This window comes from Trichechus manatus, unplaced genomic scaffold (assembly GCF_000243295.1).
Source record: "Trichechus manatus latirostris isolate Lorelei unplaced genomic scaffold, TriManLat1.0 scaffold00001, whole genome shotgun sequence".
NCBI lineage: Eukaryota > Metazoa > Chordata > Mammalia > Sirenia > Trichechidae > Trichechus > Trichechus manatus.
Window position 1 is genome coordinate 9038775 of NW_004443937.1, and position 13869 is coordinate 9052643.

General features: G+C 45.3%; 1 protein-coding gene across 2 annotated transcripts in view; it reads right to left on the minus strand.

The window, feature by feature from the left end:
- SRGAP3 (SLIT-ROBO Rho GTPase activating protein 3) overlaps positions 1-13869 on the minus strand; it is a 301121-nt gene that overhangs the window by 120589 nt on the left and 166663 nt on the right. For both annotated transcript variants that reach the window (XM_004368295.2, XM_004368294.2), the window contains exon 3: positions 10888-11050. In XM_004368295.2, coding sequence (XP_004368352.1) covers positions 10888-11050 — 163 coding nt within the window. The remainder of the gene's footprint in view (positions 1-10887; positions 11051-13869) is intronic.

A 13869-nucleotide genomic window follows, 5' to 3' on the forward strand; every position in this document is an offset into this window, starting at 1 on the left:
CAGCCCAGATTAGAAGTTCTCCTCCCTCTGAATTAACTTCTGTGATAATGATCATTCTTCTTTTCTGTATTTTAATTTACTGCTCCACACCTATTTTAGCTTCCATACTTACTGTATATTGTATGTATTATACTGTAACCTCCTTGCAGGAAGGCATTGGGTCTGATCCATTTCTATCTTCTTTGGCACCTGCCTTTACCATTGAGCATGGGCTCTAGCCAAACACATCTGGATTCAAACCCCAGCTCCACATTTATCAGCATCAGTTTCCTCATCTGTAAAATGGGAATGATAGCTTCTTCCTCTTAGGCTTTAAGAATTAAACGTATATAGGATGCTTACCCTGAGCCTGGCACATACTAAGCACTCATACTAAGCACTCAATAATTGTTTGTTATCTATTATTATTATTTACCTACTGTATTAGAGCACTAATATGTGTTTATTGAGAGTCCCTGCGTGGTGCAAATGGTTAACAAGCTCGGCTGCTAACCAAAAGGTTGGAGGTTCAAGTCCACCCCAGAGGCACCTTCGAAGAAAGGCTTGGTGATCTCCTAAAAAAAAATCAGCCATTGAAAACCCCATGGAGCATAGTTCTACGCTGACACACGTGAGGTCGCCATGAGTCAGAGCAGACTCGACGGCAACTGGCTTTTTATTGGTTATATGTTTATCGAATGAGCTGGGAATGCCTGATGCTGACCAGCTCAGCAGGCTCTGCTGGCAGAGCGATGGGTCGTGACTTCATCTCCCTGGGAGATTGTGGTGGTTGGCTGAAGGCGCATCTTCCATTGGCAGTTTGCCCACTTTGCTCTCTCTCTCCTTGCTGGCCTCATAGCTGAACCCTCCAGTATGCAAACTCTCACTCTCTCTTGCAACCAAAAAATAAATAAGCTTAGCTTTGAATTCAAGGCCACTGGTGCTTTTGATCTCAGTTACAAAGCAATGCAATTACTGGACAAAAAAGCACTGATTTATTTATGAAATGCAATGGACATCTTCGAGGCGGGAACGAAAAAACTCACTCAAGACCAAGCCCTTGTTGACACACAGTGAATGGCTGCTTTCAAACACAAGCCTCCCAAACGCTCTCTCTTCTCTGCTAAGAGTCTTTCCTCATTAGCTCTTCCTCCAGAACATTGCTGCTCCCAACAATCACATTCGCTTCACGGCCTGGGCAAGTAATTAAATTCTGCAGGCATCAGAGCATGGAATAATGGATGGCTATTGTTAGGGAAGCTGAAGAACACAGAATGGGGCTGAGAATGGAAAGGGCTTCAATGCCCAGTCTCAGTAGCAGGGGTGGGAAGGAAGAGCAAGCAAGATGCAGACAGAACCTCCCAGCTGGAGCCCTACATTGGTTAGTAGACTCAGTACTGGACCTGGAGTCAGAAAACTGGGTTTGGGGTCACACTTTGCCACTTACCAGATGTGAGCCTCAGTTTCCTCATCTGTAGAACAAGGAGGTTGGACTAGATAAGTCATCCTCAAAGTGTAGTCTCTAGACCAGCAGCATTGGCATTACCAGGGAACTTTGATCAGAAATGCACATTCTCAGGTCCAACCCTAGACCTACTGAGTCAGAAACTGTGGACGTGGGCCCAGCCATTTGTGTGTGTGTGTGTGTTTATTGTTGTACTTTAAGTGAAAGTTTACAATTCAAGTTAGTCTCTCATACAAAAATTTATACATACATTGTTATGTGACCCTAACTGCTCTCCCTATACTGTGACAGCACACTCCTCATTTCCACCCGACTTCCCGTGTCCATTCAGCCAGCTCCTGACCCTCTCTGCCTTCTCATCTCTTCTCCAGACAGAAGCTGCCCATTTAGTCTCATGTATCTAGTTAAGCTAAGAAGTACACTCTTCATGAGTATCATTTTATGTCCCACAGTCCAGTCCAATCTTTGTCTGAAGAGTTGGCCTCGGGCATTGCTTTAGTTCTGGGTTGACAGAGAGTCTGGGGGCCATGTTTTCTAGGGCTCCTCCAGTCTCAATCAGACCATGAAGTCTGGTCTTTTTACTAGAATCTGAGTTCTGTACTCCACCCTTCCCCTGCTCCATCAGGGACTCTCTGTTGTGTTTCCTGTCAGGGCAGTCATTGGTGGTAGCTGGGCACCATCCAGTTCTTCTGGTCTCAGGCTGATGGAGTCTCTGGTTTATGTGGCCCTTTTGTCATTTGTGTTTTAAAAAGCTCTCCAGGTGACTTGGATGCATGCTCACATCTGAGAACCTTAGATCTATACCACTGTTTCCCAAAGCTTGGGATATAATGAAACGGGAGATTATTCTAGCACCACTGTGCTAACAGAATAACTGACTCTTGTCTACACTTTACCAAAGACCCTTTCTGTTAGCCTCAGTAAAGAGTGTATATACATTATTATCTAGAAAGGAAAAGGGAAGGGCAATTAAAAACCAAAACCAAAAACCAAATCAACAGTCCCATCTTGCCACATGGAGAGTTTGAGAACTACTGGTAGATAATGTTTAAAGATGAAGCCACAAACTCAAATGCATAAAGGGCCTAGGAGGTAAAATCAAGAAGCCAAGAGTGTATACTACACTAGATGGTAGGAGGGACCATGGCGCAGTAGAGACAATGTTTGTTGTTGTTATTAGTTGCCATTCAGTTGGCTCTACTTCAAGGCACCTTATGTATACCTGCAGTGCAACGAATTATTTAATTTGGCCCTTCTAGCCATGGTCCTGTAACTCCCACCCAAGTAACTGTGTGGAACTGTGCAAATAAGGTAATTGTGGCCCACAAAGGGGATTGGTCAGTTTTGTCATCCTGCTAGGCTTAAAAGAGAGCCAACCAGAGCAGAAAGAGGATCTCACCACCACCAAGGAAGAAGAGCCAAGAGCAGAGTGCGTCCTTTGGACCCAGGATCCCTGCACTGAAAAGCTCCTAAAACCAGAAGACTGGGAGAGAGAGAGAGCTGTAACACTGAAGATGGCAAGAAGCAGTGGCATAGAAAGAGCAGCAGAAGCAGGAGACTGGCAGAGTGAGAAAGCCGAGTGCCTTCAGGCCAAGGCTTCCTGGCAGAGCGGGGTGCCTTTGGGGCATTTATTGGCAGAGCTAAAAGAGGGCTGTAACACTTGCCCAAGCAAGGCAGAGGTAGAGGGCCAGAGAGAGGCGTGCCTGCAAGCATGGCTGAGAAGAAGCTCTATTGAATGAAGACCTGTATCCTGAATGTCTCTGAACCTAAATTGTAACCTGTTACTTCCCTAATAAACCCCATAATCGTCCGTATTGTCTGTGAGTTGTGTGTGGCCATTGCAATGAATTATTGAACTCAGCAGAGAAGTAGAGTGCCATGGGAGGGATGCCTGGTGTCAGAATTGGTAAAGATGGCAGAGAGAGGAGGTATGTCTGAACTCTGCCTCATAGGAATCAGCCTTGGGCTGTTGATCTTGATTCTCTTTGTGAAGTTAGAGGAGGTCAGACATCACTGCTCCCACGTCACTATTACAGTAACAAAACAAAATGTTTCCTGGTCATGTGCCATCTTCATGATAGTTGGTATGTTTGAGTCCACTGTTGTGGCTATTATGTCAGTCAATCTCATGGAGGGATGGAGGGTTTCCCTCATTTTCATTCACCCTTTAATTTACCAAACATGATGTCCTCTTATAGCAATTGGTCTTTCATGATGACATGGCCAAAGTAAGCGAGCTGAAATCTCATCATTCTCACTTCTAAGTAGCATTCTGGTTGTATTTCTTCTAAGACTCATGTGCTGCTATAACAGAAGTACCACAAGTAGATGGCTTTAACAAACAGAAGTTTATTCTCTCACAGTTTAATTGACTAGAAGTCCAAATTCAGGGCACCAGCTGCAAGGGAAGGCTTTCTCTCTGTCAGCTCTGGAGGAAGGTCTTTGTCATCAATCTTCCCTTGTTCTAGGAGCTTCTCCACACAGGAACCTTGCGTCCAAAGGACACACTCTGCTCCCGGTGCTGCTTTCTTGGTGGTATGAGGTCCCCATGTCTCTCTGCTCACTTCTCTCTTTTATATCTCAAAAGAGATTGGCTTAAGACAGAACCTAATCTTGTAGATTGAGTCCTGCCTGATTAACACAACTGCCACTAACCCCATTTTATTAACATCATAGAGATAGGATTTACATCACATAGCAAAATCACATCAGATGACAAAATGGTAGACAATCACATAATACTGGGAATCATGGCCTAGCCAAGTTAACAGATATTTTGGGGGGACACAATTCAATCCATGATAACTCATATATTCATTCCTCAGCTACTCAGTTCCAGCTCACTACTGCCAAGTGTGAACCTAAGTGATTTTTTAAGAGAAACACGAAATTCAGACTTTTATGTGAAATTCCCACATTTTAAATGTTGTCTCAGTTTTTCTTAACATAGTAAGGGCCAAGCAGATTACACTTGACAGTCAAATTCAGCTGCAGGCCATCATTTTGCAGCCTCTGTTCTGAGATGTCTTTGACTTCCATCATGATATACTCTACCCACTGTGTTCTGGTCTTTCTCTGAACATTGAACTCCCAACCTCCTTTTCTCCCTTGACACACTCCTATTCATCCTTCAACACCCAACCAAAGGGTCACTTCCACTGTGAACTCATTCTCAACTCTCTCCCCTGCTTTCTACCTCTCCACTAAGAAGGCTGAAAAGAATCAAGCACAGGGCAAAACCATTGACACACAGAAGAAATAGGAAATGTGGAGAAGTTACAAAACAGGCTTTTCTCACAGAGGAGGAATTAGGACCTCTTGGAAAAGTTACCCTGTTTCTGCTCGAAAAATCACTTACATGAGGACACTGATCTCATTTGACTAGAATCTAGTAAAATGAAGTTTTGAAAGAGCAAATACAAAGAAACACAAATGCAGAATTCATAGGATTGGTTAAAAAAAACAGTTGGTACAAAAAATACCTAGGGATTTTAGCTCGCTGGGAGCTCACAGTGAGTCGACTGTGTGGTAAGGTTATCATTAAAAAGCCAAATGCCTTCAGAGGTTTCATCATTAGAAATCAAAGTGTAGATAGCCCTAAGGGCAGTGGTGGTTCGGTGGTAGCATTCTTCCCTTCCATGCTGGAGACGCAAGTTCTATCCTGGGCCAAAACACTTCATGTGCAGCCACCACCCATCTGTCAGTGGAGGTTTGTGCATTGCTATGATGCTGAACAGGTTTCAGCAGAGCTTCCAGACTAAGACAGACTAGGAAGAAAGGCCTGGAAATTTGTTTCCAAAAAATCACCCAATGAAAACCCTGTGGATCACGATGGTCTGATCTGCAACTGACCACGGGGATGGCACAGGACCAGGCAGCGTTTTGTTCCATTGTGCATGGGGTCATCGTGAGTAAGGGCTGACTGGACATCAGCTAACAACACAGGTAGCTCTGCTTTACTCTGAACTAGTCAGACCCTCCTAGAATATTCTGATTGGTTCTAAATAGTAACTTCTGCCAGCCAGAGAAGACCTGGAGCATTACTAGGGAGAGTGATACAGTCAGGAAGAAAATGCAGTCAAGTCACGAGAACAAATGAAGGGACCTGGAATGTTCATCAGAGATGGGAAAGCCTTAGATGGGTAGCCATGATTTCGGTCTTTGAGCAAGTGGCAGATTTCCACGTGGATCTGATGTGTGTGACTGTTGAGGGTATGTCCAGGACTTATGAGTGGAAACACAGTAGGATTTTACCTCATCTTTGGGGAGAATTTTCTATTGATCACAGTTGTCCCCAGATGGAATGAGCTGTCCTAAGAGGTCATGAGTGCCCCCTTATTGAGAGAGATTTAGCAGAGGAAGGGATCTAGCAGACAAGAAGGAGCACGACTCTCTGTGGAAGATGATAAAAGGACTGGAATAGAGGGCCTATTGGACAATATAGTTTTATTTCTCCCTTCTTGGAAGAAACCAACTAGTTGCCATGGAGTTGACTCTGATTCACGGCAACCCCATGTGTGTCACAGTAGAACTGTGTTCCATAGGGTTTCCAATGGCTGTTTTTTTCAGAAGTAGAGTACCAGGCCTTTCTTCTATTTTTCCGGGGGTCCCACCCCCACCCATTCTCAGCCCCATGGCTCAGGTGGAGGTGAGTGTACATCTGGCTCCAGGTTTGGGTATGTTTCCCAAGTCAGAGAACTGTGTCTCCCTGGCCACAGGCACAGCTTCAGGAGAGCACCATGTCCCGTGCTGGTCCAATCACAGCCCATAAGACCCAACTCTGGGGAAAAGGAGAGCTCACTTTCTGCTAGACTTGAAGCAGGTAGGATGTAAGCCTGAGCTGACAGGGACCATCTGATTATCATACAGGGACAGACTAAGAAAGTGTCCCCCACCCCCACACACACAAAAAAAAGGAAAACAGAAAATTAGAGCCACGAGCTGCAAAGATTCTGAGTTCTGATGACATCATTTGTGTAACTAAAGCCCCCATTCCTGAAGCCAGGCTTCTCTCTGGAGAGCTGGTAAGTTCCCCTTTTTCCAAAGCCATTTGAGCTTGGGTTCTGTTACATGTGACCATAAGAGTCGTGATCACTACAGATGGCCTCCAAGATCTTGTTCAATTTTGTGTTGTTATGGCTGATCCTCATCTCACACTTAAAGCAAGGTCTACCTGCATACATAAGCCCATTTGTCCAAACGAATCCTAAAATGGTTTCTGGAATTTGAAGGGCTGCCTGTACTCATAGGAACAGACTCCACTGCAAAAGCAAAAATGGAGAATCATGAAAAGGTATGCAAACAGCATCCAGCATCAGTGGTATGACCGAGAACCTGGGCAGCTGCCCTAGGCTCAAGCCAAAAGACTGGCACATAAAGGGCCCCCTCGCCTTCCCCCTGGGAACTACCCCCTTCCTGCAGACCACAGTGGCTTAGGGGGGTGGTCAAGGAAGACCAACCCCGAGCACCAGAACTCCAGATCAGGAATAAGGGGCAGGGGGGTTCCTTCTTAGAGATCACTAGCAAGTGAGATACCATTTAATAATGAGTACCTACTGTATGCCAGGCTTGTTCTGGTCACTTGACCTACTCTATTCCTCAAAGTAGCCCACCGAAGTAGGCATTCTTATTCTCCCCATTTCCCAGATGAGAAAACTAAGGCTCAGAGAGACTTGCCCAAGCTCACACAGTCAGTGAGAGGCAGTTATGACACTGACTCCAAAAGCCCAGCCACACTGCCTCCTACCAGCGATGACAAGGGGCTGAAAGTCGCCAAGTCTGGGTTCTCCTTGCACCTTCAAGGCTCTACCTCTTCATCTGGAAAATGGGGTGAGTGAGGTTCTCGTCCTCCAGTCTGACCAGAGACCAGCCTCCATAAGGGGAAAGAACAGTTGCTTTGAGGTCTGCAGGAACTATTCTTACCTAAGGAGTCCAAACCTCAGTTCTGAGATTACAGATAACTGATCCCACACAAAGGGGCCAGGCTAGGCTAAATGGGCCAGTAAGGACCAGGCTCCTGTCTTTCTCCCAGCCCATGGGGGTTGGGGTCGTTGCCTTTGTTCCGGGCATGGTAACGAGGCAGCCAGAAGCTCAGCTGTAGACATTCTTTCATTATTTTCCACCCTGTTAACCTCCATCACAAGGCAGGCTGCTGTCAACCTAAATGAGAACTGAAAAGATTTATCTCACTTGTCTCAGGGCTCAGCTCAAGAAACAGACCCTTCATTTCCTGAAGGCCCTGCTGACCCTTTCTCTGTGAGTCACTCCCACCCAGGAAAAAAGATGTGACAGCGGCGGCAGGCAGGGGGTTGTGACGGGATCAATAGTCCAAATTTACAGACATCTGAATCACTTCAGTTGGGCTCTGGAAAGCACTGAGTTCTTTTTTTTTTCAGTGTATTTACCTTCCTAAAGGAGGTTTGGTGACACAGTGGTTAAAGCACCCAGCTGCTAACCAAAAGGTCAGCGGTTCAAACCCACCAGCTGCTCCGAGGGAGGAAGATGTGGCTATCTGCTTCCATAAAGATTACGGCTTTGGAAATCCTATGGGGCAGTTTCACCCTGTCTTATAGAGTTGCTGTGAGTTGGAATTGACTCAACAGCAGTAGGTTTTGGGCTTTGATTACCTTCCTAATTATGTTTGCTAATGCAAATATTAATAAGCACAGCCTCAGGCGGAGACCAGAAGCATATTGTGTAGCAGGAAGAAATGAGCTGACTATGGCAATTTTGCTGTGCAAGTAACCCTCAGGTGGATAATCCAAATCCAGACAATGGAGAGATTATATTTTAAATTAATTTTTCCTCTCCCTTGTGCTTCTAGCAATCCCAGGTCACCAAGTCCCTAAAACTGGCACCTGGCAAGAAGAGATGAACTAGATTATTTTAGTAATAATAAAACCAAAACCAAACGCATTGCCGTCGAGTTGATTCCGACTCATAGCAACCCTATAGGACAGAGTAGAACTGCCCCATAGGGTTTCCAAGGCTGTAAATCTTTACAGAAGCAAACTGTCACATCTTTCTCCCTCGGAGCGGCTGGTGGGTTCCAGCCACCAACCTTCTGGTTAGCAGCCGAGTGCTTAACCACTGCACCACCAGGGCTCGTTTTTAGTAATAATATACCCTTATAAACCCACTGCTGTTGAGTCAATTCCTACTCATAGTGACCCCAAAGGGCTTCCAAGGCTGTAAATCTTTATAGAAGCAGACTACCATATCTTTCTCACACAGAGCTGCTGGTGGTTTCGAACCACTCACCTTTCTGTTAGCAGTGGAGCGCTTTAACCAATAGCTCCTTACATTCATATGATAATAGCTTTCACTGAAGGCTTAGTAAGTGTCAGGTGCTGCTCTCCAGGCCTTACAACAGCCCTGGGGGGATCTCTATCCCCATTTCCCAAATGAAGACACTGAGCACAGGGAGTTTAAGTAACACACCCAAAGACACACAGTTAATAAATAACGGAACCAGGATTATGAACCCAAGAATTTAAGAATTCTGGACCCGGAGACCACACCCCGAACCCTTTTGCAATAATGCCTCTCTCCTTCACATGCACCATTTCATTTAACCCTCACACTGCCCTTGGGAAGTAGTTGGGTTTAACCCCATTTTATAGACAGAGTGTGAGGTTCACAGAGGCTTGGTGACTTGCCCGTTTTACAGACAAGGGAACCGAGGTTCACAGAAGTAAGTTCAGTTTTGCAAACATTTACACAGCACCTCGCAGGTGCCAGGCACTGCACATAGGGCTCGGGATACAGAGACCCCTGGGGGGGTGCATAAAAATTAGCTCTCCCTCCACACTCAGCTTCTGGGTGTTTAAATGGCAAAACCCTTCAGAAATCAATTGGAGACACCATCAAAAGCCTCAAAAATGAGGGTATTTTTTGGCCCTTGCTATATAAATGAGCCTCTATGTATTGGCCCCAGGTTGTTTACTTCTTCATAGCAAGCTGAGGCCTGATAGCCCAAAAAGCCCACTGGTTCCAGACTCTGATTTTTACACATCTAATTATTTTTTAAATGGCCCAAATAAGCAGATTTTTAGCCACTTAGAGCCTCCTTGCTTTACCTACCCCGATAAACTGCACCCAACATCTGCTAGCCCTAGATACGATAAAACCTTGTAGGTATAAACAGCCCCAGCTGTGTCTATCCTTTAGCACTCTCTGACCCGGAGACTCCCCGCCTTGCTGATGAATTACACTGCATTGGTATAAGTATTCCTTCCCCCTTTTTTCTCCTCTCCCCCAGGGTTTCTTTGCCCCTTCTGGTGGTTCCCTGAGCCACCAGCCCCTGGAAGACCTCTGGCTGTGGGGGACCACCCCTGCATGCAGCTGTCAATGCATTGGCCCCAATAAATAGCTGAGTGTGCAGCACTGCTACCTCGTGTTCTATCTTCTTCCTTGATCAACCCCAAACTCCCTCAAAGTCACTACAACCCTAAAATTCCTGTTGCAGAAACCGGTTCTAAGAGAACAACAGTGGTTGTGACAAAGGTGTATAGAAAAAGAAGCTCACAGCAGCATTATTTATAAGGGTAAAACAATGGAAATAACCTAAGTGCTCAACAGTAAGAGATTGGTTAAATAAATTAGGGCACATCTATATAATGAAATAAAGGAGATCTGGTGGCACAACAGTTAAGCATTTGGCTGCTAACAGACAGGCTGGTGGTTCTAACCCACCCAGTGGCTCCATGGGAGAAACACCTGGCAATCTGCTCCCATAAAGATTACAACCTAGAAAACCCTATGGGTCAGTTCTACTGTCACGTGGGGTTACTATGAGTCAAAATCTACTCGACGACACCCAACAACAACGACAACAACAATATACAATGAAATACTATGTCATTATTAAAAATGTTATAGAAATATATTTATTGGTATGGAAAAATTTTATAATAGATTGGTAGGAGACATAAGCAGATAGTAAAATCATAAGTATACTATAATCTCATTTGGGAAAAATGTGTAGGTACACTAGAAAATGTATAAATATAAGCACTCATAGAAAATATACTTGCATATGTATATATAGAAATGTCTGGAACACCAAAGTGATTACTTCTGAGTGGGAACATTTCAGACGATTTTAATCTTCTGTGTGTGTACTCATCCCTGTTTTTCCAGATTTCCTACAGTAAACGTGTATTACTTACCTAATGACACAAAATTTTTTATTTTGCGGTGGTGGTTGCTGAAGTAGCTGAGATCACATAGCCTTTAAAAGGAATATTCAGGGTTCAGGCTCAGGATCTGGGGTGCAAAGTCTAGTGCTCAGCCCCTTGTACCCTTCAACACACTTGCCACAGACAGTCACCCTGCCCTCCTGGACCTATCTCCCCAAACCATATCCTACCCTGGCTGGCACAGTGTTGCCGTGACCAGCCTGGGGTATAGATCAGGGCAGGTGGGGTGGCCCGCTTGCTCACCTTTTTGAAGAGCCTGATGACATCCTCACTGATCTGGGAGAGGCGGACGATGACATTGTTCATGAAGATGTCATTGAGGGTGGCATGGTCTCGGCTCTCCCGCCTGGTCTGATGCAGGACCAGATACCAACAGTTCACGGGCGAGAGAAGGTACTGGTCCTTTCTGTGGAAACGAAAGCAGCTCCGGTTGGCTTCATGTGGACTGTCATCTATAAGTTATTACACTGTTGCACACCTCAGCTCTTTGTCGCTCACAGCCTCCCTTCAAGGTTGGTTTTACTATGACACATTTTACACCTGAGGAAATGGAGGCCACGAGAGGTGAAGTGATCCTCCCAACGTCATGTAGCTAGCAGAGCTGGGCCCAAACCCAGGTCTTTGACACTAAGTCCTATCTCATTCTATTCTTCCACTGAATTTAGCATTTGCTACACGCACGTCTCTCTTCTGAGAAAAACCTGCCTTTCTTGGGGCTAAGAAATACGAGACCAATTGTGTTTGAACTATTTGTATGCTTTCTAGAATTATGCAGTAGAAAGAACAAAGAATGGACACTTCCTTTCTTCTTCCCTGCCTGCCCCAGCCCCTCAGACTCTTAACTCCTTTGCTCTTCCCCAGATATCAGATTCTGTCTCTTGGCTTCCTAGAAACTAGGTTATACATGGCTTTGCCCCTTGATGGAGCTAGGGGAGAGGAGCAAGGGATCTGTGTTTGGGAGAAGGGGTTAAGGAAAGCTACTTACAGTAAAATAATCGAGAAGCTGGACTGTATGAAGAAGAACAGGGCATCAGAATTGGAGGGAAGACTTATTAACAACCTGTGATATGCAGATGACACAACCTGTGATATGCAGATGACACAAATTGCTAGCTGAAAGTGAACAGGACTTGAAGCACTTACTGAAGAAGATCAAAGACTATAGCCTTCAGTACGGATTACACCTCATCATAAAGAAAATGCATATCCTCACAACTGGAACAATAAGCAACACCATGATAAATGGAGAAAAGACTGAAGTTGTCAAGGATTTCATTTTACTTGGATCCACAACCAACGCCCATGGAAGCAGCAGTCAAGAAATCAAATGACATACTGCATTGGGTAAATCTGCTGCAGAAGACCTCTTTAAAGTGTTAAAAAGCAAAGATGTCACTTTGAAGACTAAGGTGTGCCTGACCCAAGCCATGGTATTTTCAGTCACCTCATAGACATGCAAAAGCTAGACAATGAAAAAGGGAAGACTGAAGAAGAATTGATGCCTTTGAATTATGGTGTTGGTGAAGAATATTGAATATACCATGGACTGCAAGAAGGATCAACAAATCTGTCTTGGAAGAAGTACAGCCAGAATGCTCCTTGGAAGGGAGGATGGCGAGACTTCATCTTATATACTTTGGACATGTTATCAGCAGGGACCCGTGCCTGCAGAAGGACATCATGCTTGGTAAAGTAGAGGGTCAGCGAAAAAGAGGAAGACCCTCAACGAGATGGACTGACACAGTAGATGCAACAATAGGCTTAACCATGGCAACAATTGTGAGAATGGCACAGGACCAGGCAGTGTTTCGTTCCGTTGTACATGGGGTTGCTATGAGTCAGAACCAACTTGACAGCACCTAACAACAACACTTTGAGGAAGGCATATCCAAGACAATTAAACCTTTGTCCTATGATGACTGATAGATTCTTAGCATACACTAAGTATTATGACAAAACCGTGGTTCTCAAAATGTGGTCCCCAGACCAGCAGCATTAGCATCACCTGGGAACTTGTTAGACATGCAGATTCTCAAGTCTCACCCCAGACCTGCTGAATCAGAACCTCTGGGGCTGGGCCCAGTCATTTGAGTTCTGCCAAGCCCTCTAGGTGATTCTGATGCTCTCAAGTTTGAGAACCACAGATCTATCCCATTGTTTCCCAAAGCTTAGGATACTAATGACACAGGAGGATATCTGTCTCTTACCTACACTCTACCAAAGACCCCTCTGTTAGGATGTACATACATTATTCTCCAGGAAGGAAGAAGGGAGGGCAACTCAAAATCAAAACCAAAACCAAAAGTCAAATCAATAATCCTTTCTTGCCACATGGAGTATCTGACCTATAGTTCTTATCTTCTACCCTTGTGTTTTTCCCTTATTCCACTTTCCCGTGCTGGCAGGAGGGTTGGAAAGGCAGGATGTGGGGGAAGAGGCCCATGTATCAGCTGAGGGTGGCATCCTCTAAGGGTCCTACCAGGCCTACCCTGCTCTAGCCCTGCCCTTGAGCCTGGGCCACTTCTGGGAACTGGCCACAGTTCTGCTCTCAGGAAACGCAGCCTCTCTATCAGCACGTTTACCAGTTACCAGTTGCCATGGAGTTGATTCTGACTCATGGTGACCCCATGTGTGTCAGAGTAGAACTGTGTTCCATGGGGTTTTCAATGGCTGATTTTTCAGAAGTAGATCACTAGGCGTTTCTTCTGAGTTGCCTCTGGGTAGACTCAAGTCTCCAATCTTTTGGATAGCAGCCGAGTACTTTAACCGTTTGCCCACCCAGGGACTCCATCAGCATGTTTAGGGAAGAGAACTCTGCTGACTCTCACCATGACCGCATCATCCACCCCAAAGTCACATGCGGGTGCCAGACAGTGAAGCCCTGAGGGCCTCTGGGCTCCAACACCCTCCCTCCCAACTCCCAGGCTGTGGGAAGGATAGGTGAAGAAGGGTCACTGAACAGCAATTTTTCTTTCTGTCACTGAATGGGCTGAAAATCTGTCAAGGTGGGAGGAATTTAGGAGAAGGGAACTTGGTTTAGATAGAAGATGGATAGTTGGGAACTGTCTGAGGGAAAGGTAGGAAGGCGAAGCACGTGAGACATGCTGCTGTAGGAGAAATGAACAGATTTCTTCTTTGCTTATAGCCTAGAGAAAGAGCCCGAACACTGAAACTCAGCCACCCAGCCAGAAATCACTCAGCATTTACTTGTGTCAGGTCTTGGTT